The sequence below is a fragment of the Ranitomeya imitator genome, chromosome 1 (genome assembly GCF_032444005.1).
Source record: "Ranitomeya imitator isolate aRanImi1 chromosome 1, aRanImi1.pri, whole genome shotgun sequence".
NCBI lineage: Eukaryota > Metazoa > Chordata > Amphibia > Anura > Dendrobatidae > Ranitomeya > Ranitomeya imitator.
In genome coordinates, this window is record NC_091282.1 from 706,539,184 (window position 1) to 706,562,494 (window position 23,311).

Sequence of the window (23,311 nt, forward strand, 5' to 3'; positions counted from 1 at the left end):
CCTGCGAGAAAACCACGCAGTACGGATGCCATACGGATTACATACGGAGGATGCCATGCGCAAAAAACGCTGACACACCCTGCCTACGGAGGAGCTACGGACCACTATTTTCGGGACTTTTCAGCGTATTACGGCCGTAATATACGGACCGTATTTTCATACGCTGAGTGTGAAGCCGGCCTAATAGTCGCACTGTTTCAGCAGCAGCCAAACATTTTATTGATCACCATTCTCGCAGTACAATATCATTGAGAGTAACAGGGATTGAGAAAATAAAAAAACCTTCACGAGGAGGTGACATTCAGAGAATGTTGTTAAACAGGGAGGCTTTTTGGATTTTTAACCTTGGCACTAGGTTTCCTAATGGTCTAAACAGAAGGAATGAATTAATGTTCCATTATTGATAGTCTCTTCATGTATTGTAAAAAGTTTTCATGCATTTTTAGGAAGAGAAAAAGAAAGGGAAAAAAAAAAAAAAGAATTCCTCTTTTTTTTTTTTTTTCATTTTTCAATCTTATTTTTTGCTATTTTTGTATTTTTTGCATTAACTTTAGAAATATTGTATGTGTGTATTTTTCTATATGTTTATGTGTATTTAATTGTTAGTTTTGCACAAATTTACGCATTTTATATAGAGGTTCATTGTTAGTATTTAGGACCTTCGGGTCATGTGAGGACTTACTATCATTTTATTGGTTCCTGGTTCTTTTTATACCTGAGGAATCAGTGAGATCAGCTGTGATAAAGACCGCTGTGTCGGTCGAAACGCGTAGCCTACCTCGCATGTGCTATGGTGCTGTCCCAGGAGTTGTTTCTCCATTTTAAAAGTTGGAATAAATTTTCATGATTTTACTGAAGCTGGAACCATTTTCTTTTCGTTTATCAAGAACTACTATAATGCACGTGGTGCGTACTTGGAAGCAAAATAATGAGCCGCTCTCACATTAATTATTATTGCTCGGGGTCATTATTGTCAGAGATGTTGACTTATTCAGGTATCAGTCTGTCATTATATCCAGAGGTCACATCCATGTATTCCCAGTGAGTAGAAAGCCGCCCAATAATAAAGCTGTTTTTGACACAGTCAGGTAATAACGTCAAGCATTTGACAGATCTAGGAAAGCGTTATGTGTTTGCTTTTACCACGGTCAAGTAAGCAAGACAGCCCGTTATGACATCAGAGCCTTCGGCAAGCATTGTTTCCCGGCCTGTGAAACAGTCTGTATTTCCACAAATGTATTGCTAAGCTGCACTTTACACTTCATCTACAGTACCTCGGCCATGCATATATGGACAATAGTCCGGACAGCCACTACCCCACCAGGATGTTTGCATGGGGTTTAACAGAGAAAAATTTAATTTGTGCTTACTAAAAAGTGAGGGTGCTCTGGAAAACTTGAAAAGCGTTTGTTGTTTGCACAGGATTTCCACCAAAAAAAAGTAAAAAAAAAAGAAAAAGGTAATTCAATTTTTAATCAGCAGCCAAAATTTTAACACCATAAGGTAGCCATACACAGTGGAGAAAAGTTGGACAAAACTACACATTTTTGCCAAATTATTAAGTTACTTTTATGCACCTTTTGAGACTAAGTTGCCCTTTGTGTACACGATGAGTAACACTTTCTCTCGCCACTATATGACTGGTATCCGACATATTCACCTGTTCTCACAACTCCAGTTTCTATCTCTTAAAGGGAACCTGTCAACTCTCAAACTTAATTTTAAATGAGTTATTGTTATAGACTTAGCTGCTATAAAAAAATCATACAGTGCTGTACATTTTATAGGAACAGTGCCTGTGAAAATTACTTTTAATTGAAATGCAAATGAAGGGGCTTCAGTACACCCTTGCCATGGCTAAAAGGGCTCAGTGCACCGTAATACCCCATCAGTTTGCATTTTGGGGACTTATGCCACTTCTAATTGACAATGTTTGCTTGCCCAGAGTGAGAGCCACCTGAAGTCGGCTTGAGAGTCTGTGCATTTGCACTAATACTGCCGGAGCCAGTGTGTCGGTGCCGGAGCGCACAGTGTAGGCAGTGACGTTCTCCTCTTTGGTTCCTCTCTGCTACAGAAAGGAGCCAGGGAGAGAAGGTACCTGCCCACACTGTGGGTGCACCTGCACTTACACTATGCTCACAAGCAGGCACGTACGCCGAGTTCAGGTAGAGCTTGAAGTAGACAAGCAAGCATTGATCAGAAGCTGGGAAATCATCAAAATGCAAAGTGAGGGGGGCGTAACTGAGTACCTGGTCCTTGGCCACTTCAAAGTGCACCGAGACCCCCTCATTTACACTTCAATTAAAAGTAATTTTCTTCTTCACTGTACTTGTGTATAAAATGTTCAGTGCTAGTATGATTTGTATAGGGCCTAAGTCTCCAGTGACACTGTACAGAAAGTTTAATGTGCATGTTAAGGGTGACAGACTCCATTGAATTTGCATTTGACTGAGATGCTGGGAGAAGAGTAGCCACTATAATCTATGGCATAGAGATTACACAGCCGGATTCCTGCTCTTTATTTCTTCTTAAGCATATAGAGAAAAGCAACAGCAGCATGGAGAACACCATACAGCAGTCCTAAGCAGTGTAGCTGTGTATCCAGCTCTGATAAAAGGTAAAAAAGCTCTGTACCATTCTTTCGTGTATCTGTCTGATTATTTTCTCTCCCTGCTCCTCACTCTTCCTCCCCTCTTCATATAGTATAATAGGAATAGTAGATCGATAAACATATTAATGATATACAAATGAGAACAAAATGGAAACAAACTTTTAAAAATATCTCAGTATGGAGTGTGAGGCCACTTGCAGAAATCTAGGCACTTACAGCCTTGGCTGCTACCAGCAATGTTATTAATGGTCATCTGGGGAATGTTCGGCAGCTGAATGCACTTGGGCAAATCATCAAGATCCGCTGCTGGCAGCTCCTCTGGAATTGGCAACCAATAAGATCCTAGATGTGCTCGATGGGAGACAAGTCTGGAGATGCTGCAGGCCATGGTAGCAAGTATAAGCTACGCAGGGGGCTCACACTTGCATGAACATCGTGCGGCATGGCGCTATGTTGAATAATGGCTACTCTGACTTTTAATTCTGTGAATTTAATTCTCTTTTTTTGCATCTGGATAACAACACCCAGTGAAACTTTGCAAGTGCCAGGGCCTATTCCGCCCAGGGTTCAAGTGGTGACAGCTGCGGATGTGTGCACAGAAGACGAGTCCACTCCATACAGTTTGGTGCCGACTGTGCCATACAGCCGGCATTGGAGTGGTCACAGCACTTAAGAGGTCTACTGAAGGACTCTGTGCCTGCATACCTATGAAGCCCAGGGTGTGACTACTTATACAATGCACTCCAAGATTACAGTATTGCAGTGTAAGGTACAAGAAATCAAGTGATTGCAGGTCCAAAATCACTAGTAAGAAGTCCTTAATCTGGGGTTTTACCATTATAATCAGGCAGAAGTTAGACGATGTCAAGTTCTATCATGTTGGGTGGGAATCTCACAGTAATGATTTCCACCAGCTCTTTATTAACCATTCATTATACAGAGCTGTAAATGATCATGGTCTCGGTGGTCTCCGGACTGACGGGAGAATTCTGCGTGATACGTATTATGTCCTACATGTGTTGTATACCTATAGGGGAGCCTTACGGATCGCTCACATCTTCTCCCTATACATTCTGCTGGTGGCAACAGAGGACAAAACCAAAAAAGAGGAGATTTTATTAAGTAAAAGTAATCTCATGGCATACATTATTGAATAAAAGCTCCATAGAGAAATGCAAAAAAAAGTGTAAGAGATGCAATTGTGTTTCCACTTTAGCCAGAAAGCTAAAGACGCACATCCAGGCCGGTACCTTTCTATTGCTTTGTCTCAGATAATCCAGCTCCTGTGACAATGCCGACAGGTTGTGCTGCCCCCCTTCCAGGGCGTCGGTGGTTGGATGGTCGGGGTTGTGATGAGAATCCGGCCTGCCGCTGTGTGAAGAGCAGGAAAATATTTATTCAGTATGAGCCAATCACATGGCAGCTGTCTGCCTCTTATCCCGGCCGGCCATGTGCCGTCATGTTCTCTACACCTGCTTTACATATTAAGTAGGCAACTTGGGGGGAAGCCAATTGTTCCATTAGCAAAGCATGGTATTAAAGTTCACCAGAACAAGAAAAGTTTCCTTGCCAATCGCATTTCGTTTTCTAGGAGTCTTAAGGCACCATGGACTGGGAATGAGCTGCAAAAATCCCAGAATGATCAGATAATGGCTTTATTATCAGCCGGGCTAGGACTCTCCAGTGTGAAGACTCTTCTCCAAGATGATGGAGGGTCTCCTGCAACTGAAAGATTGCAGCAACTCTATGGTCAGTGCTCGGGATGCTATATAGCTGATGGCCACCAGGGGGAGCAGTGTCACATGGCAAGGTCAGGACTGCGGCTCAAGCTCCACTATTAGGCCATGTTCACATGCAGCGAGTTTTTTTTTATTTTTGCTCCTTTTTTTAATGCAAATTAAAAGCTGTTTTTCACAGTACCAGCCAAAGAAATCTCATGCACTTTTTTCCTTACTGAATTTGAGAACTGCTTTTTCATTTTTTTCACGCATACAAAGCAATGAAAAAACGAAGAAAAAAAAAAAAAAAACAATGCCAAAAACTGTGGCCTTTTCAAAACATTTTTGGTGAATAAAACTAAACTTTATTCAACACGTACTGTAGACAAAGAACACGTGTGCCAAAAAAGTGTCAAAAATTCAGAAAAAAGTAGTAAAAACGCTGAAAAACGGATGAAGCGTTTTTACTGCCAAGACAGTTAGGTTTTGACTGCAAAATTTAAAAAAAGCTGTGTGTGGACATAGCCTTACCTGGGCATCATAGAGGGCAGCAGTTTTCTGCTTCTGCACAGTGGGTTCGTGTAGAACAATATTTGCCAACCTCTGGTCCTCACAGCCCCAACAGGGCACGTTGTCAGGATTGCCTTAGTATTGTACAGATGATGGGATTATCATCAAGCCATCAGAATACTAAGGAAATCCTGAAAATATGATGTGTTGAGGGCCGTGAGGACGGGGTTTGTAAAACACTGGAGTAGACCATATATATATTTTTTGGTCTGCAAAAGCTGAACTCTGACACAATAAGGAGCTCCAAAAAGTCAGTAGAAGACATCATTTAATATGGAGCGGAGCTAAGAAAAAAATCCCAAATCTGACACTCCGCACAAAAAGGACACAGCAATGCCGACACGATCACCTTGGCTCCTGAATGTCCGGGTGGGCTGGACTCGACATCTTCAGTGCTGATAAGTTCCTTGGGCTGGGGACAGGGGTAAACTCCGACTCCTGGCCTCTAGGATTTCTGGTTTCCGGAGTTACAGACTCCATTGTTGCATCACGTAATGCACCAACCTAAAAGCAACAAAAACGTGTCATTACTAAGTCAGCGACACAATTGTATCGTCCTGTGTAAAGGAAATATTGCAAGATATACAGGAACACATCCAGAGAGGATTCCTATAACTGGACAATATGGTCTGACACTTAGATGTGGATAAAAGTGGTCTGAGGACAAAACTGATGACGAGGGAACAATCGGCCATGTGCACAGCTGTAATCCAAGAAAACCACGGGTAACGCTCATCTGATATAATCAGTCATGTGGGCGAGCCCTTATAGGTACGAGCGCTATTCATGGAAAACACACAATACACAGTGTGCATGAGGCCTAAGGTGACGCTCCCTCTCCTCACTACACCTGATCTTCCCTAAAGTCATCGGAGAGGAGGAAAGAGTCAGGAGGCCCCCATACACATCACAAGCAGTAGATGTATAGGTTTGGGAGCCTTAAAGGGGATGCTCCCTCCCAGTAAAAAAAGTCCCCAGCTGCAGGTTATTATAAAGAAACAAATTGCCCTCCACTCACCATCCCCAGGTCCACCAGTGAGTCTCTGCTGTTGCTCATGGTGTCGGGCCACTGAGCTCATTGATTGGCTGCCGTGCTGTCGACGTGAAGCCAGTGCCGCAGTCAATGCTAGACATTGGGAGACTGGTGGGTGGACCTGAGGAAGGCGAGTATGGCTCAATTGGTTTCTATATAATAACCTGCAGCCGAGAACATTTGTTTAGGAATTGCACCTTCAGCACTCTCAGGAAAATATGGACTGCCAAAGGAAATCCACAGAATAGGTTGCACAGGAGAGGTGATAAATTGCCGATGGCTACCCGGCTGATCCCAGGATGGAGGCTCATCTGCCGTCCCTCATACGCACCATCGTATCATTCATTCTCAATGGGACTGCCGGAGATTGCCATTCACAATGCACAGCTCTATGTCAGTCCCTAGGAGAATGAAGGCAGTGTCGGTGCGCATGCGGGACCATCGCTGTATTCAAGGAGGGGATCCCAGATTGTGGAGACCCCCAGAGGTAAGTTACCCCCTGTCCAGGAGCAGGGTAAATGAGATCCTGGTCTGGTGATGGATGCACAGGTGTATGACTTGTTACAGTATCAGAATGGCGTCCTGTAATCAGCCAAGTGCTCGTGTATCTATCACATGACTGTGGGATTAAACGCCACGAGTTCCTTCTGGATGACAAAGATTGTGAATGTCACAAGGAACCAATACACAGCAATATACTAGGAAATCAAATACATTTTCATTGGGTAAAGAAAATACGGGGTAAAATATGGGGTTAAACTGCAGGTTAATGGCATTCTGAAGTTGTGAAGTCGCTGTACTGAAGGGAAGAAATAAACGTTATTCCTCCGGCTTTCAGTCATAGAGGTGTGGCTTCAGTCACCACTCAGGACATAGTGAGTGGCGGGTGTAACTGCGCTCCGGCACTCATGGACAGCCGACTCTGTACTGTTACTCTCCTGTGCCGGCTATCAGTCAGTGCAACCTGGTGGTTACAGTTGTCACTCACTATAATCTTAATAATAATAATCTTTATTTTTATATAGCGCTAACATATTCCGCAGCGCTTTACATTTTGCACACATTATCATTGCTGTCCCCGATGGGGCTCACAATCTAAATTCCCTATCAGTATGTCTTTGGAATGTGGGAGGAAACCGGAGTGCCCGGAGGAAACCCACGCAAACATGGGGAGAACATACAAACTCTTTGCAGATGTTGTCCTTGGTGGGGTTTGAACCCAGGACTCCAGCGCTGCAAGGCTGCAGTGCTAACCACTGCGCCACCGTGCTATGTCCTGAGCGGTGACTGAAGCCGCGCCTCTATGACTGAAAGCCGGAGGAATAACGTTCAGAACCTCCCGGTAACTGGGCTTTCAAGGAAAAGTTGTCTGCACAAAGATGAAAATATTAAGGTGTTTGCTAAGGATGGAAGGATTTTACATAGCAAATTATTTAAGTATTCTGATCGTCTACCATTTGTCTGATTGTTGGGATATCTCATTCTCTGCCGATGGTAAAGGGGTTGTGGAGAAACAGAAGGAAGGGGCCTGTAGTCCTTGGCCCTATCCAGTCCTCATCCCTACTCAGTCATTTCCACCAGATCAGCATTTTTCAGTACTTTTTAGGCAGGTTGCCATCGCCATCGATCTACACGGTCAGTTTTCTTGATGCGGAGCATTCACCATGGTGGATGCCTGTCTGAGAATGTGTCCTTGGACGGGTGCCATGGTCTGACTGCATGTACTTGTAAGAAAAGGCTGATAGCGTATCATTAGGTGAACTACACGGAGGAGGTTACAGATGTTCTCTGACATCGCTGTGAAATATGAAGCTGATCTGATTTCAGAATTGGGTCCATTCAGGTAATGTGTCAAGCAGTAAGTAAAAAGCCACGCGTTTTAACCCCTTACGGACAGAGCGCGGGTTGGCCTTGTGGACACAGCCCCAAAAAGTGGCATTCGGGCCTAAAAGGGATTTGATACAATGTTATAACAGGAGAGAGAAATTAAAATGCTTCTGGGCCACACGTTAGTTCTAGAGCCCAAGCTACCCATAGGATGAAAATCCCTGATAAGTGACCCCATTTCAGACACCACACCCATCAAAGTATTGATCAGTTGCAGGGTGGGCTCCAGGATTAGACAGACCCTTGTGTGAGACTCCAAGTGGCCACCAGGCATCCGCTTTCTATTTTGTTCTCCACGCTTTCCTAGAGCTATACATAGATAAGAATTTAATTATGGCTTATATTCTTTTAGCACAAGCTGTAGTTTGTATTATTTCCATTTTGGGCTCCATACAACTTTTAAAATCTTAAGAATAGTGGCCAAAAAAACAATGATTCTGCCACTTTGATTCTTTTTCCTTTGGCATTCACCATATGGGATAAACAGAGTATTTTATTAGTTGCATTGAATAAACTTTTTTTTTTTTAGGGGAGGGGTGGGGGGTGAAATTAAATAAAAAGAAAACAGTAAATCAGACACTGTTCTTGTTGAGAAATCCACAGGAGGTATCGAAATTTTACCTTAATAGGCAGCCATGTGATTGGTGGTGATGGGCGAGCATGCTCGGGGTGTTTGATCGAGTGGTGACGAGTGAAGATGCTGGGATGAGGTGTTATCTGAGCATGCTCATGTGCTAACCGAGTGTCCCCGCCGTGCTCCAAAAATATGATCGAATCCCCGTGCTTGCATGTCTCACCACTGTTCGACAGCCACAACACATACAGGGATAGCCTAACAAACAGGCCGTGAGACATGCAGCTGCGGGGACTGGATCATATTTTTCAAGCATGCCGAAGACACTTGGTTAGCACCTGAGCATGCTCAGATAACACCTTACTCCCGCACGCTCGCTCATCACTACTGCAGAGTGTCTCATGGTGCGCGGATTCCCGCAAGTGAATTATCAGAGAGAGAGAAAAATGCTCGAGCTTGCCATTAACGTCCATTTCCATTTTGCTCGCTACTTGAGTAGCACATGTCCGATCGTTCAACATGCTCGATTCGCGTACCGATCACTTTCACTACTCAATCAACCCTAATGGTTGAGTCTCTGATAAGGTGAGTGACTGCTCCTATCCTAGAGTTGTTCGTTAATGAAGACATTTCACATTTTTAAGACATTTTACTCAGTCTTTAAGTTAAATACTCTGCAGTTAGAGAAAAATTTCCTCTATACTATATCCCACCACCCTGGCCTTCTATTTCTACCATTATATTCGTATTACGTTTTCTTTTTCTATTTTCTACCAGACACAGTAAACCCACAATATTACCATGCAAGACGGCGTATCATGGCTTTAATACTTAGGGGGTCTAGGTGTCTCCTTAAAGGGAATCTGTCAGTAGGATCAGCCCTCCTAAGCCGTTTACAGTATATGGGCATGTAGGTCATAGGAAGCTGGATAAAATGATCCCTTGATATTTGTGATTCGAGGTCTTATTCCGAAGAAATCTACATTTTTCTTAATATGTAAATAAGCTGTTAAGATCTATGGACCGGACATAGATCTCCCTGAGAATCTGCCTACAGAGCTTATTATAACTGAAAAGGGGGAGTTATCAGTGTGAGACATGTAATGACTGACAGGCTGCTCTCCTGTTCTACATGTCTCACACTGATAACACCTTTTTTCCTTTTGTATAAGCTCTGGAGGCAGATTCTCTGGGAGATCTATATCCGGCCCATAGATCTTAACAGCTCATTCACAAGTTAAGAAAAATGTGGATTTCTTTGGATTAAGACAACGGATCACAGGTATTAAGGTGTCATTTTATTCAGCTTCCTATGACCTACATGCCCATATAGACGGCTTAGGAGGGCAGATCCTACTGAAAGATGCCATTAACTCAGTATATTCGTGTGCAAAATATACTTGGCATATATAAATAATTCTATTAAAGTGTCAGTTATGACCGTGCTGTACAAGATAGAAATACAAAGCAGAGTTTACAGCTCATCATCTTGATGCTAATTCTCTTCTGGATTGACCAAATTTATGGCTCACCCGATAAATGAGGAATACAATAAAATGTAAGTATAATTAAAATTTAGGTATTTTCTTGAAAGGAAGTACTGGAAAATCAAAATTAAAATTTATGCTTAGAAATCAAAATTAAGATTTATGTATGCTTATAATTCACAGTGTTTTATTATTTATTTTGATAAACTTATTTATTAATTATTTTTATACCAAGAGAAACTTCCTATAAAAATAAAGAGAAATCAAAGGGCTCCGCCATACATAAGACACTGCGCCCTCTAGTGGCTGCAAAACAGGTGACAACCCGAATACACGGATTAGCATTCAATTTGTAGGAAATAATAAGTAAAGTAAGTGTTAAATTAGCGCCCTTCACTGTGTAATCGGCATCAACCTAAAATGACAAATTCTGAGCACGTGGGTAAATCAATCTCTCAAATTAAAGCTTTTTAAAATGAGATTTTGGGGACTTACATAAATATAGCAATGCAGTTATAATTATCACAGAGTGAGGAGTGCTTGGATAAAAAAGATGTAAGGGTACGGTAAATCTAACAACGACCTGTCATTTGCCATAAATAATTTTTTTTTTCAGCTGGTGTAAATTATGGCATTCTCCTGAATTTGGCATTTTCTTTGTTTTTGTGTTTCTCAGTTCCTGAGATAATACTCCATTTTTTCAGTCTATAAATCTAGTCCTGTTACCTAAGAAGATGCAATGCTATCAACAGTCCGATTTCAGGCATGCCTGATCGACGTCACTCCCGACCATCATGTGGCCTTTGTCCCCATACACATTTGTCATATGAACCTGACGATATCGGCAGACCTATATTAAGGGTCACCAATCTAACCCAAGAAGAGGTGCGAAACCGGCTAAATAAGATTAAAATAGATAAATCTCCGGGTCCGGATGGCATACACCCACGAGTACTAAGAGAACTAAGTAATGTAATAGATAAACCATTATTTCTTATTTTTAGTGACTCTATAGCGACAGGGTCTGTTCCGCAGGATTGGCGCATAGCAAATGTGGTGCCAATAGTCAAAAAGGGCTCTAAAAGTGAACCTGGAAATTATAGGCCAGTAAGTCTAACCTCTATTGTTGGTAAAATATTTGAAGGGTTTCTGAAGGATGTTATTCTGGATTATCTCAATGAGAATAACTGTTTAACTCCATATCAGCATGGGTTTATGAGAAATCGCTCCTGTCAAACCAATCTAATCAGTTTTTATGAAGAGGTAAGCTATAGACTGGACCACGGTGAGTCATTGGACGTGGTATATCTCGATTTTTCCAAAGCGTTTGATACCGTGCCGCACAAGAGGTTGGTACACAAAATGAGAATGCTTGGTCTGGGGGAAAATGTGTGTAAATGGGTTAGTAACTGGCTTAGTGATAGAAAGCAGAGGGTGGTTATAAATGGTATAGTCTCTAACTGGGTCGCTGTGACCAGTGGGGTACCGCAGGGGTCAGTATTGGGACCTGTTCTCTTCAACATATTCATTAATGATCTGGTAGAAGGTTTACACAGTAAAATATCGATATTTGCAGATGATACAAAACTATGTAAAGCAGTTAATACAAGAGAAGATAGTATTCTGCTACAGATGGATCTGGATAAGTTGGAAACTTGGGCTGAAAGGTGGCAGATGAGGTTTAACAATGATAAATGTAAGGTTATAGACATGGGAAGAAGGAATCAATATCACCATTACACACTGAACGGGAAACCACTGGGTAAATCTGACATGGAGAAGGACTTGGGGATCCTAGTTAATGATAAACTTACCTGGAGCAGCCAGTGCCAGGCAGCAGCTGCCAAGGCAAACAGGATCATGGGGTGCATTAAAAGAGGTCTGGATACACATGATGAGAGCATTATACTGCCTCTGTACAAATCCCTAGTTAGACCGCACATGGAGTACTGTGTCCAGTTTTGGGCACCGGTGCTCAGGAAGGATATAATGGAACTAGAGAGAGTACAAAGGAGGGCAACAAAATTAATAAAGGGGATGGGAGAACTACAATACCCAGATAGATTAGCGAAATTAGGATTATTTAGTCTAGAAAAAAGACGACTGAGGGGCGATCTAATAACCATGTATAAGTATATAAGGGGACAATACAAATATCTCGCTGAGGATCTGTTTATACCAAGGAAGGTGACGGGCACAAGGGGGCATTCTTTGTGTCTGGAGGAGAGAAGGTTTTTCCACCAACATAGAAGAGGATTCTTTACTGTTAGGGCAGTGAGAATCTGGAATTGCTTGCCTGAGGAGGTGGTGATGGCGAACTCAGTCGAGGGGTTCAAGAGAGGCCTGGATGTCTTCCTGGAGCAGAACAATATTGTATCATACAATTATTAGGTTCTGTAGAAGGACGTAGATCTGGGGATTTATTATGATGGAATATAGGCTGAACTGGATGGACAAATGTCTTTTTTCGGCCTTACTAACTATGTTACTATGTTACTATGTAATGTATATGGCCAGCTTAACTGGAATCAGGGTCTCTGCCCCTACATCTTGCTTCTCTCACATTACTTAGCAAAACTCTGCTAAAAAAATCCATCAAAACATTTCACTGTATGGACTCATGTGAAGAACAGGTAGCACATTGATGTATTATTCTATTTTGCATATTGAGTAGTGATGAGAGATTGTGCTTGGATAAGGCGTAAACCCAGCATGCTCGAGTGCTAAGAGAAATTCTTCGGCGTGCTCAAATAATATGTTCAAATCCCCGAGGTTGCATGTCTGATGGCTGATCGTCACCTGCAACCCATGCAGGTATTGCCTGTTTGTTAGACACTCCCTGCATCTGTTGTGTCTGTCTAATAGCAGCGAGACATGCAGCCACGGGGACTCGAATATAGTATTAGAGCACGTCGAAGACATTCAGTTAGCACCAGAGCATGCTCAGATAACACCTTATCTGAGCACTTTCGCTAAAAGCAGAAAACTTCAATTCAATGTATGCCAGCCATCATATCTCACACAACACCAGTCACTGTAAACAGGCTGAACAAGCAAAGAATTGAAGAACATACATATGTGAATTTATCTTCATATATTTATATACTGTATTTTATATATATATATATATATATATATATATATATATATATATATATAAATATATACACATTGACCTGCATTACTGCTATGTAGATGATACTTCAAAAATTGATGCACTTGGCACCCACATTGGCCAATTTGTGTGTGCCCATCTATCAGCGACAAGGCACCCATTTCCATTTTAGATGGAAACCTACACTATTAAACTAACCCTTCCTGGGCTAATTCCTGCAAATATGAATGGGAAGCTAGGATCCAGCACCAACTAAACAGCCTACGCCGCAATCACACATCCATGTGTCAGTCTGAGTACCGACCAGCCGCAGGTCTCCTGATCTGAACTTGACAGGTCTATGGTGACCAGAAGGAAAGGTTTACAAGTCATAGAAGTTAAGAGTAGCACCACAATTGCCTTCATATTGACACTTTCTTTGGCATGAAAGAATTGGATTTTATACAAAGCCTCTCAGTTTCTTATTTCTGGTGAAGCAATGGTTATCGCACGGTGGCAGATTTTTTATTTTTGTTTTTCACAAGCTCCCAAAGCCACAGTTGTACCCATTAGTCTACCGCAGGATTTCCCAACTCCAGTCCTCACGGCCCCCAACAGATCAGGTTTTCGTGATTTTCTTAGTTGTACACAGGTGAGAAGCTCTGGTAATTTCGCCACCTGTGCAATACTATGGTGGAAATCCTGAAAATGTGACCCGTTGGGGACCATGAGGACTGGAGTTTGGGAACACTGGTGTACACTAGTGATGAGCCAATATACTCATGGTCGGGTTTTCCAGAGCACGCTCGGGTGGTCTCCGAGTATTTGTTAGTGCTCGGAGATTTAGTTTTCATTACCTCAGCTGAATGATTTACATCTCTTAGCCTGCTTGATTACATGTGGGGATTCCCTAGCAACCAGGCATCCCCCACATGTACTTATGCTGGCTAACAGATGTAAATCATGCAGCTGAGGTAAAGAAAACTAAATCTCCAAGCAGTCACAAATACTCGGAGGTCACCCAAGCGTGCTCGGGAAAACCCAAGCAACGAGCACACTCGTTATCACTAGTGTAGACCATCCTCTTCATACAAAAATTCCAGGCCGGATACAATGTAGCAAACCCTCAAGACAGGAGACAGACTTGTGCTGCAGATTTATTTTGCCCATATCGGACGGTTTCAGGTCTGGGCAGGTCTTTACCCTCTGTTCCCATTCTCTGACAGCAAGCAGATCCTGAAAGTGGGGAGGAACTGGAACAAAAAGGTAAAAAAAAAGAAAAAGAAAAGGTACATAACTTTTCATTAACAGAGAGACACTGAGGCCAACATACGTCATATAGTCAGCCGTGCTTTTTGAGAATACTCTTTAAGAGTCTTGAAGGCAATTGTCTTGTTTACCGGCACCCTGGCATTATTTGCCTCTTCGCTTGAATCAATAGTTTTTATATCCACCAGGAACTTGAAACGACCCTGGCAGTCATTTGCAGCACTATAGTCGACAGTGGGGTTGCACTCGGGACGACTTGTTCGTGAGTGTTTGCTACATTTCCTTAGATTTACCTATAAAGACATTATGTGTAAGGAGGCCGTCCGCACTGGTAGTGCCATTTCATCATCCAGAGGGTTAGTTATTACAGGGGAGTACAGTACAGGAGTGTTTATTGGAAACATCTGAGTGTCTCCACTATGCGAGCCCCTCTGGGTGGTCACACAATGACAAAAGGACACAGAAGAGCAAACACTCAGCTGTGTATGGGTTGTTCAGATCAGGGTTAATGAAAAAATGTCTTACTGGGTACTTTGTAGAATTTACTGCCAAATTTACACTCAAGTATAATCTCATTTATTCACATATTACTTGGGTTACAAAGAAATTAAATACCGTATAAAACAGCAACAAGTGGCCCAGGAGCATTTAAGATGCTTTTGATCATCTTTTCTTTGTTTCAAGGCCCTTAATGATTTGGGTGCATCTTACAAGTGGTGTGCACCTCCACTAGAAAGGTTACTCCAGCCAGGGGCTGCATACATTTGGATAAATTTGCTGGAACTTGAAGTTGTGCAAAAAATATGTGATGTTTCACAGTGTTTTTTTCTGCCATAATTCTGGAGAAAACGCTTTGATGTATTGAGCCCAAAGGGGGCAATTCACTTAAAAAAAAAATGGTTGCAAAACACTTTAAAATGTGTGGCGCAAAACTTTTATGACTTTTGGTATTTTCACGCCAGTTTGAAGCGGCTCTGTCAAAAATGAGATGGGGTTGTCTGTGGCTTTGTCTGCCCATCGTGTTGTGGGTACGGTCTGCTCTTGTACATTGGAGAACTGTTCTAAAAACCTGAACACTCATTTTAACTAGGCTAAGTTTTGCCATGGCATATTCTATGTTAGCAACAGATACATATGGTAATACTGTAGGACTGGAGCTTCTACATTCTACATTCTACTTTTCATATTTCTCCAATTTCATATACCGGTAGGTTGTTTCTAGTGATGAGCGAGTATACTCGTTACTCGAGATTTCTCGAGCACGCTCAGGTGACCTCCGAGTATTTTTTAGTGCTCTGAAATTTAGTTTTCATCACCGCAGCTGAATGATTTACATCTGTTAGCCAGCATAAGTACATGTGGGAATTTCCTAGCAACAAGGCAACCCCCACATGTACTTATGCCGGCTATCAGATGTAAATCATTCAGCTGCGGTGATGAAAACTAAATTTCAGAGCACTAAAAAATACTCGGTCACCTGAGCGTGCTCGGGAAATCTCGAGTAACGAGTATATTCGCTCATCACTAGTTGTTTCCTCACGACAACTTCCTTCCATCCAGCGAACTGATAAAGAATACATCTGATTGATTTAGCTCTGTGATGTACTATCTACACGCAAGGCTCTATGATGAAAGCATATCGAATTGCTCTCCACCAGAAGAAAGAAAACCGATGTCACCAGTGCCACCTTCTGGAGGCAGCTTTCATATAAAAGTGAAGGCTGGACACTTTAGAGTCTTGCAACATGACTATTATTAATTAACACTCCAGTGTGGCTGAATTACAATTCTGCAAAGATGAGTGGGCCAAAGTTCCTCCAGAGAGTTGCAAAAGACTAATTACCAGTTAATGCCAACGCTTGATTGCAGTTGTTGCTGCTAAGGGTGGCCCATCAGTTATTTGGTTTAGGGGCAATCACTTTTTCACACAGGGCCCTGTAGGTTTGGATATCTTATTCCCTTAATAATAAAGACCTTCATTTAAAAAATGCATTTTGAGTTTACTTGTGTTAACTTTGTCTAATATTTCAATTTGTTTGGTAATCTGAAACATTTAAGTGTAACAAACATGCAAAAGAATAGGAAATCAGGAAGAGAGCAAACACTTTTTCACACAACTGTAGCTCTCAGGTCTCACCTAGAAAGAAATCTCTCTCTAGTGTCACCTATTGGAAGGAGCTACTCTATAAGTGAATGTCTGACTGTCCAAAGAGACTTGCACCTGGCTTGGAATAACCAATACTTTAACTGGATCCCCCTTTAAAAGGGCTGTCAGGTGAAAACAAGTTATCACCTATCTGCAGAATAGGTGATAACTTGCTGACTGCTGGGATCCGCACTGGTCAGCAGTTCAGGGAACTTTTATGACAGGTACAAAACTGAGTGGCAGGTAAGATGCCTGGACAAGGGCTATTCATTCTCTATAAAAGTCCAAGCACAGGGCTTGTCAGACCCATATGGAGTGAATGGAGCAGCAGTTGAGCAAGGGCACTGTCGCTCCATTCTAACGAGGATAAAAGTTCCCCATGTTGCCGATCAGTGTAGGTCAGACCCCTCTGACTAAAACTAGGATAGGTGAAAACCATTTTAATGAGAAGCTACCCAACAGAGCTGCGGAAAGTGCCCCTCATTCAGCCAACTGGTAGCCTACCCTATACTGCTGAGAGCAAGTACCAGTTGGGATTCTGTTTGGCTAATATCTTTAGCTCTTAATATTTCTGACAGCCTGAGAACACACCAGAGTTGCCATCTAGACACTAGCACGGTATGACCCAGCTGCTGTACGTCTCATAACCAATGAAAGCAGACGCCTCCCTATGCAAACCGTCTTCTCCGACTTCCACAAACTTCTTCACTCCGAAGTCTGCAGATGTTTGACCTGGCACCTTTTTTTTGACAATTGCTCCAAGACTTCACAGGTAAAATAAAGGCTGCACTGGTTAAATAAACGTGAAATCACACAATGAGGCACGCCTAGGCTTTGCATGTATTCAGCAAAGGGAATTTACAAGACAAATGGTTTTGAAAATGTTTAGCCTAGGACAACAAACCGCAGTGTGATCTAACAGTTCATGTTAATTTATGGGACAGTGAAAGGAGGGGACTCCCGGCCTTTTCACGCTCCGAGTGTTGATCATGCAAGGCCAAAAGCCGGACATGTAATAGGTGGAAATTCTTGGATTTATCTCAACGCTGATCTCGAAACATACTCAAATATTACCACCCCTTTCATGGGAGCAAAAGTCTTTCCTTTGTGTGGCGGTTGCACTCTCATGCTTTGGTTGAGACACAGCTGACCCGCCCGTGTAAACAGGTGCTTTTATCAGCTCTACCTATTCATTATATTGGATAAGGGATATGGTTTCTTTCCAGTGTAGGTCCCACAGCGCCATTTGTCATGCGAATTCTCATAGATTAAAGCAAAATGACTGTATTTTCCCACATATGCACAAAAATACCTTTTATTTTCACATTGCCAAATAATTACTTCTGTAATGAGCAAGACTGTACACAAGACCGACATATCGTATCTTGAATAATAGCAATTTGTATGTGAACGGTATATTGGTAGACGGATAATAGGTCAGTCATGCAAAAACAAGGACAACTGTACTCTTATTGGATATAAATTTCTGTTTTGTTTTTTTGCACAGATTATGGTTAGAAATTGGACTTGAAAATGTTGTTTTTTTAGGATATAAGTATTTTCCCTAGAAAAGTCCTATATTGCAAGTCTATTGCCAACTGTGGCAGATTGGAAGTGGCACAAAACGGTAATTAATCTTACCGGTAATTGTATTTCCAGGAATCCATCCTGACAGCACCATGGAGGACGTCCTTCTTATCCATAGTGGGACAGGAAACCACGAGAGTTTAAAAGGAACCTTCCACCCTTCAGTGATTTTCCAAAGTAACACATCTGGATGGCTGCAAAAAGAGAATTTTATTTTGAACATAACAATTTTAATACAAATGTTACTTCACATAAGTATACCACATTTTTGTACTAGGGAGGGAAGTAACCGTGCTGTCAGGATGGATTCCTGGAAATACAATTACCGGTAAGATTAATTACCGTTTTCCAGGTCACCACCTGACAGCACCATGGAGAAGTACCAAAAGAGACTTTTTGGTCCTAGGGTGGGACTACTGCCTGAAGCACCTTCCTGCCGAATGCTAGTTGGGAAGAAACTACGTCTAATTTGTAATGTTTAGAAAAGGTGCTAATACTAGACCAAGATGCAGCTCTGCAAATTTGATCTACCGAGGCCCCCCCCTTTCTCTGCCCATGAGGCGGCCATAGCCCTAGATGAATGAGCTTTAAGGCTATCTGGGGGATCCTTTCCCTGTGTCTGATAAGCTAGGCTAATAGTGGTTCGAATCCACCTCGCAATGGTGGATTTTGATGCTTTCTTCCCCTTATTAGGACCCCCGTAAAGGACAAAGAGATTACTATCCCGTCTCCAGACCCTAGTCATGTCTAAGTATTTAAGTACCGTCTCCCTGACGTCTCAGTTATGGAAGAACAATCCTTTTTGGTTTCTAGGGAACTGCCAAAATGATGGGAGCACCACTTCCTGATTTATATTTCAATCCGAGACCACTTTAGGAAGGAAACCTGGATCAAGTCTTAAGACCAACCTATCATCAAATACTTGCAGATAGGGGTTTTGGATGGACAGGGCCTGAAGTTCCCCCAATCTTTTGGCTGATGTAATGGCCACTAAAACAACTGTTTTAAGGGAGAGATTAGCAATGTTTATATCTTTTCCTATATCAAACGGCTCCTTACATAATTCATTAAGGACTAAGCTAAGGTCCCAAGGTGGGACAGTTTTCCTGACTAGGGGTCTCAGCCTCAGAATTGCTCTAGAAAACCGAGCAATCCAAGGGTGGGCAGCAAGGGAAGAATCATAAAACACGCTGAGGGCTGCTATCTGGACCCTCAAAGTACTTGGTTTAAGCCCCTTCTTGAATCCCTGCTGCAAGAATTCAAGAATTCTAGGTATGTTAGGGTGATCAACATCGATCGTTGTGTCTCCACAAAAACTGCAGAACTTTTTCCAAATTTTAAGATAGATTGCTGAAGTTACCGGCTTCCTACTTGCTTGTGGGATGGAAATGACTCCTTCCGATAGGCCTCTTGCCTTCAGGATCTGCCGTTCAGGATCCAAGCTGCTAACTGCAGATTCCCTGGGTTTTGATGAAGAATCGGACCCTGGGAAAGCAAGTCCTTCCTTTCTGGAAGATGATAAGGATTGTCTACTGACAGCTTCTTTAGCAGAGGGAACCAGCTCCTCTTGGGCCAGAAAGGGACCATCAAAATAACTCGAGATCTGTCCTCGCATATTTTCCTGAGGACTCTTGGTACCAATGCCAGAGGGGGGAAAGCATATAACAGACCCCTGCTCCATGATAGAGAGGGCATCTACCCCGGCCGGATCCTCTTGAGGGTTCAGAGAAAAAAAATGTTCCGACCTTTGCGTTCTGTCTGGTCGCAAATAGGTCCACCGTCGGGGTTCCCCAGCGTTGACATAATTCATTGAAGACCTTGCTGTTTAGCTCCCACTCCGTGGGTGATAGCTTCTCTCTGCTCAGAAAATCCGCAATCTGGTTCTTTGAGCCTTCTAGGTGAACTGCCGAAATTGAAAGTACTGATTTTTCCGCCCACGCGAAAATTTGATCTGCCAGACGCTGTAGTTTCAGATGTCTTGGTCCCCCTTGATGGCGAAGAAATGCTACCGCTGTCGTGTTGTCCGATAGGATCTTTAGATGCCTGTTTTCCAATAAGATTCGGGCTGAACACAAAACTTTCCATACCGCATGCAGCTCCCTGTAATTTGAGGAATTGTTGCTGTCTTCCAAATTCCATTGTCCCTGGTAGTATCTTCCTTGTTGGCTTGCATCCGTAGTTACCGTGACTGCTGGAGCCTGGATCCATCGGACACCGACCTGGAGGTTCCCTGGCACCGTCCACCAGCGTAGGGATTGTCTGACCCGATGGGATAGGCAGAATTCTTTGTCCAGCGAAGACTGTCTTCTGTACCATGCTGTGAGAACCGCTCTTTGTAACTGACGGGAATGAAATTGGCTCCAGCTGACACATGGAATGCATGCTGCCATTGAACCCAGGATCTTCATTGCATCCCTGAATGATACTCGACTTCTTGAAAACTGACGGATACTTTCTATCAGGTCGGACCGCCTCTTGTCCGGAAGAAACGACTTTCTGACCTTCGAATCTAGCATGACACCTAGAAACTGTATCTCTGATCTTGGAGTCAGGTGTGACTTTGGCCAGTTCAACACCCAGCCTAATTTCTGCAGTGTGGAGATCACCAACCAACAATCGATTTTGAGCTGCCCCACTGAGTCTGCCACTAACAGGAAATCGTCCAGATAGGGTATTATGGTGACATCTCGCTTTCTTAGATAAGACACAATTTCTATGATGAGTTTTGTAAAAACTCTGGGTGCTGACGCCAGTCCAAATGGAAGGCAACAAAATTGGTAATGGAAGATTGACCCTTCTTTTTCTACCGCAAACCTCAGATATTTTTGATGATCTGGAAAAATTGGTACGTGATAATATGCACTTTTTAAGTCCAAAGTACACATTACCACGTCTTTTCCCAATAGGGGAATTGTGGAGCGTATAGACTCCATTTTGAACTTTTTGTACTGTAGCCACTTGTTTAGGGGCTTGAGATTTATTATGGTTCGGGATTCTCCCGAAGGTTTCTTTATAGAGAAGAGACCTGAATAATGACCTCTTCCTATCTGGTGCGGAGGGACGGGAGATATTGCCTCCATCCGGAGGAGATCCTGTATGTCTGACCACATTGGGGAGACCGAAGAGAGACGGGCATTGGAGACAAAATATCTTTCTGGGGGAAGGGAGTCGAATTCTATCCTGTACCCATGGGAGATAATATGGAGAACACAAGGACTTGTAATCTTTTCCCATTCGCCCAAGTAGTTCAGCAACCGCCCCTCTATCCTGGTGGCGTCATTTTCTCCGGAACTCTGACCTAGAGCTTGAGGGACCTGAATCTCTATTTCGGTTCCTATTCTCTCCCCCTTTCTGGTACCTCCATTTGCCCTGTTTTCCCTTGCCCCTATAGTCTGATCTCTGACCGTAATAGGGTCTGCGAAAGGGCAGGAATTTTTTTTGCTTTTCCTCTGGAAACCCCCTCTTTTCATCAGAAGCCTTCTCCAGAATATCGTCTAATATGGGACCGAAGACCCTGCCCCCTGAAAAGGGAATGGAACATAATTTATTTTTCGAATGAACGTCTCCCGACCAGCTCTTTAACCATATAGCCCTTTGGGCTGCGTTTGATAAAGATTGGCCCCTAGCTGTAAACCTAACCGATTCTGCAGTAGCATCTGCAAGAAAAACGGTTGCTAGTTTGAGTAGAGGGATAGCTTTTAAAATAGACTCTCTAGCGGTTCGGGCCCACAACTGATCTTTTAAGTCATCAACCCACAAATGCATTGCCCTCGCCACAGATGTTGCCGCTATATTTGTGCGGATCACTGCAGCAGAGCTTTCCCATGCCCTCTTTAGGAGCCTATCCGCCTTCCTGTACATAGGCTCCTTTAAGTTCGAGGAGTCCTCAAATGGTATGGCAGTTCTTTTTCAAGTGGGATGTCGATTTTAGGTATATCTTCCCAATCCTTGACCTCCTCATAGTCAAAGGGAAGACGAAGTCTAAAGTCTCTAGGAATGGAAATCCTTTTCTCTGCCTCCTCCCACTCCTCTAAAATCATTGAGCGAATGTGGGCATTTACAGGAAAGACTTGTGATGTCTGCAAACACAGCCCCCCAAACATCTCATCCTGAATTGATTTAGTGGTTGAGGGTTCCTCAACCTGCATAGTCTGTCTAACTGCTCCCAGAAGTTCTTCTATGTTATTAGACGAGAATAAATATTTTTTCCCTTTTTGAGGAGGGTCTCTACTCGAATCCTCCTCTTCCATATTAGATTCAAAAGAGCTGTCCTCAGATGACAGATCCGACTCCCTCTGTCTTTTCCTGGACCTGGGAGGATCCTTGGGGTCAGACTGGCATGCTCGCAAACGCCAGAAGCCTGACAAACAAGATGGAAGAACTAGAAGCAGAAATATCTACAGGTAACTTTGACATAGTGGGAATAACCGAGACATGGTTAGATGAAAGCTATGACTGGGCAGTTAACTTACAGGGTTACAGTCTGTTTAGAAAGGATCGTAAAAATCGGAGAGGAGGAGGGGTTTGTCTCTATGTAAAGTCTTGTCTAAAGTCCACTTTAAGGGAGGATATTAGCGAAGGGAATGAGGATGTCGAGTCCATATGGGTTGAAATTCATGGAGGGAAAAATGGTAACAAAATTCTCATTGGGGTCTGTTACAAACCCCCAAATATAACAGAAAGCATGGAAAGTCTACTTCTAAAGCAGATAGATGAAGCTGCAACCCATAATGAGGTCCTGGTTATGGGGGACTTTAACTACCCGGATATTATGGGAAACAGAAACCTGTGAAACCCATAAAGGCAACAGGTTTCTGCTAATAACCAAGAAAAATTATCTTTCACAATTGGTGCAGAATCCAACCAGAGGAGCAGCACTTTTAGACCTAATACTATCTAATAGACCTGACAGAATAACAAATCTGCAGGTGGTCGGGCATTTAGGAAATAGCGACCACAATATTGTGCAGTTTCACCTGTCTTTCACTAGGGGGACTTGTCAGGGAGTCACAAAAACATTGAACTTTAGGAAGGCAAAGTTTGAACAGCTTAGAGATGCCCTTAATCTGGTAGACTGGGACAATATCCTCAGAAATAAGAATACAGATAATAAATGGGAAATGTTTAAGAACATCCTAAATAGGCAGTGTAAGCGGTTTATACCTTGTGGGAATAAAAGGACTAGAAATAGGAAAAACCCAATGTGGCTAAACAAAGAAGTAAGACAGGCAATTAACAGTAAAAAGAAAGCATTTGCACTACTAAAGCAGGATGGCACCATTGAAGCTCTAAAAAACTATAGGGAGAAAAATACTTTATCTAAAAAACTAATTAA

General features: G+C 42.7%; 1 protein-coding gene across 5 annotated transcripts in view; it reads right to left on the reverse strand.

Moving 5' to 3' along the window:
- MIPOL1 (mirror-image polydactyly 1) overlaps positions 1-23,311 on the reverse strand; it is a 516,895-nt gene that overhangs the window by 314,298 nt on the left and 179,286 nt on the right. For all 5 annotated transcript variants that reach the window (XM_069731947.1, XM_069731922.1, XM_069731940.1 and 2 more), the window contains 2 exons: positions 5,249-5,403; positions 3,862-3,982 (listed from right to left, as the gene is read on the reverse strand). In XM_069731947.1, the coding sequence (XP_069588048.1) occupies positions 3,862-3,982; positions 5,249-5,379 (252 nt within the window). In that variant the 5' untranslated portion in view covers positions 5,380-5,403. The remainder of the gene's footprint in view (positions 1-3,861; positions 3,983-5,248; positions 5,404-23,311) is intronic.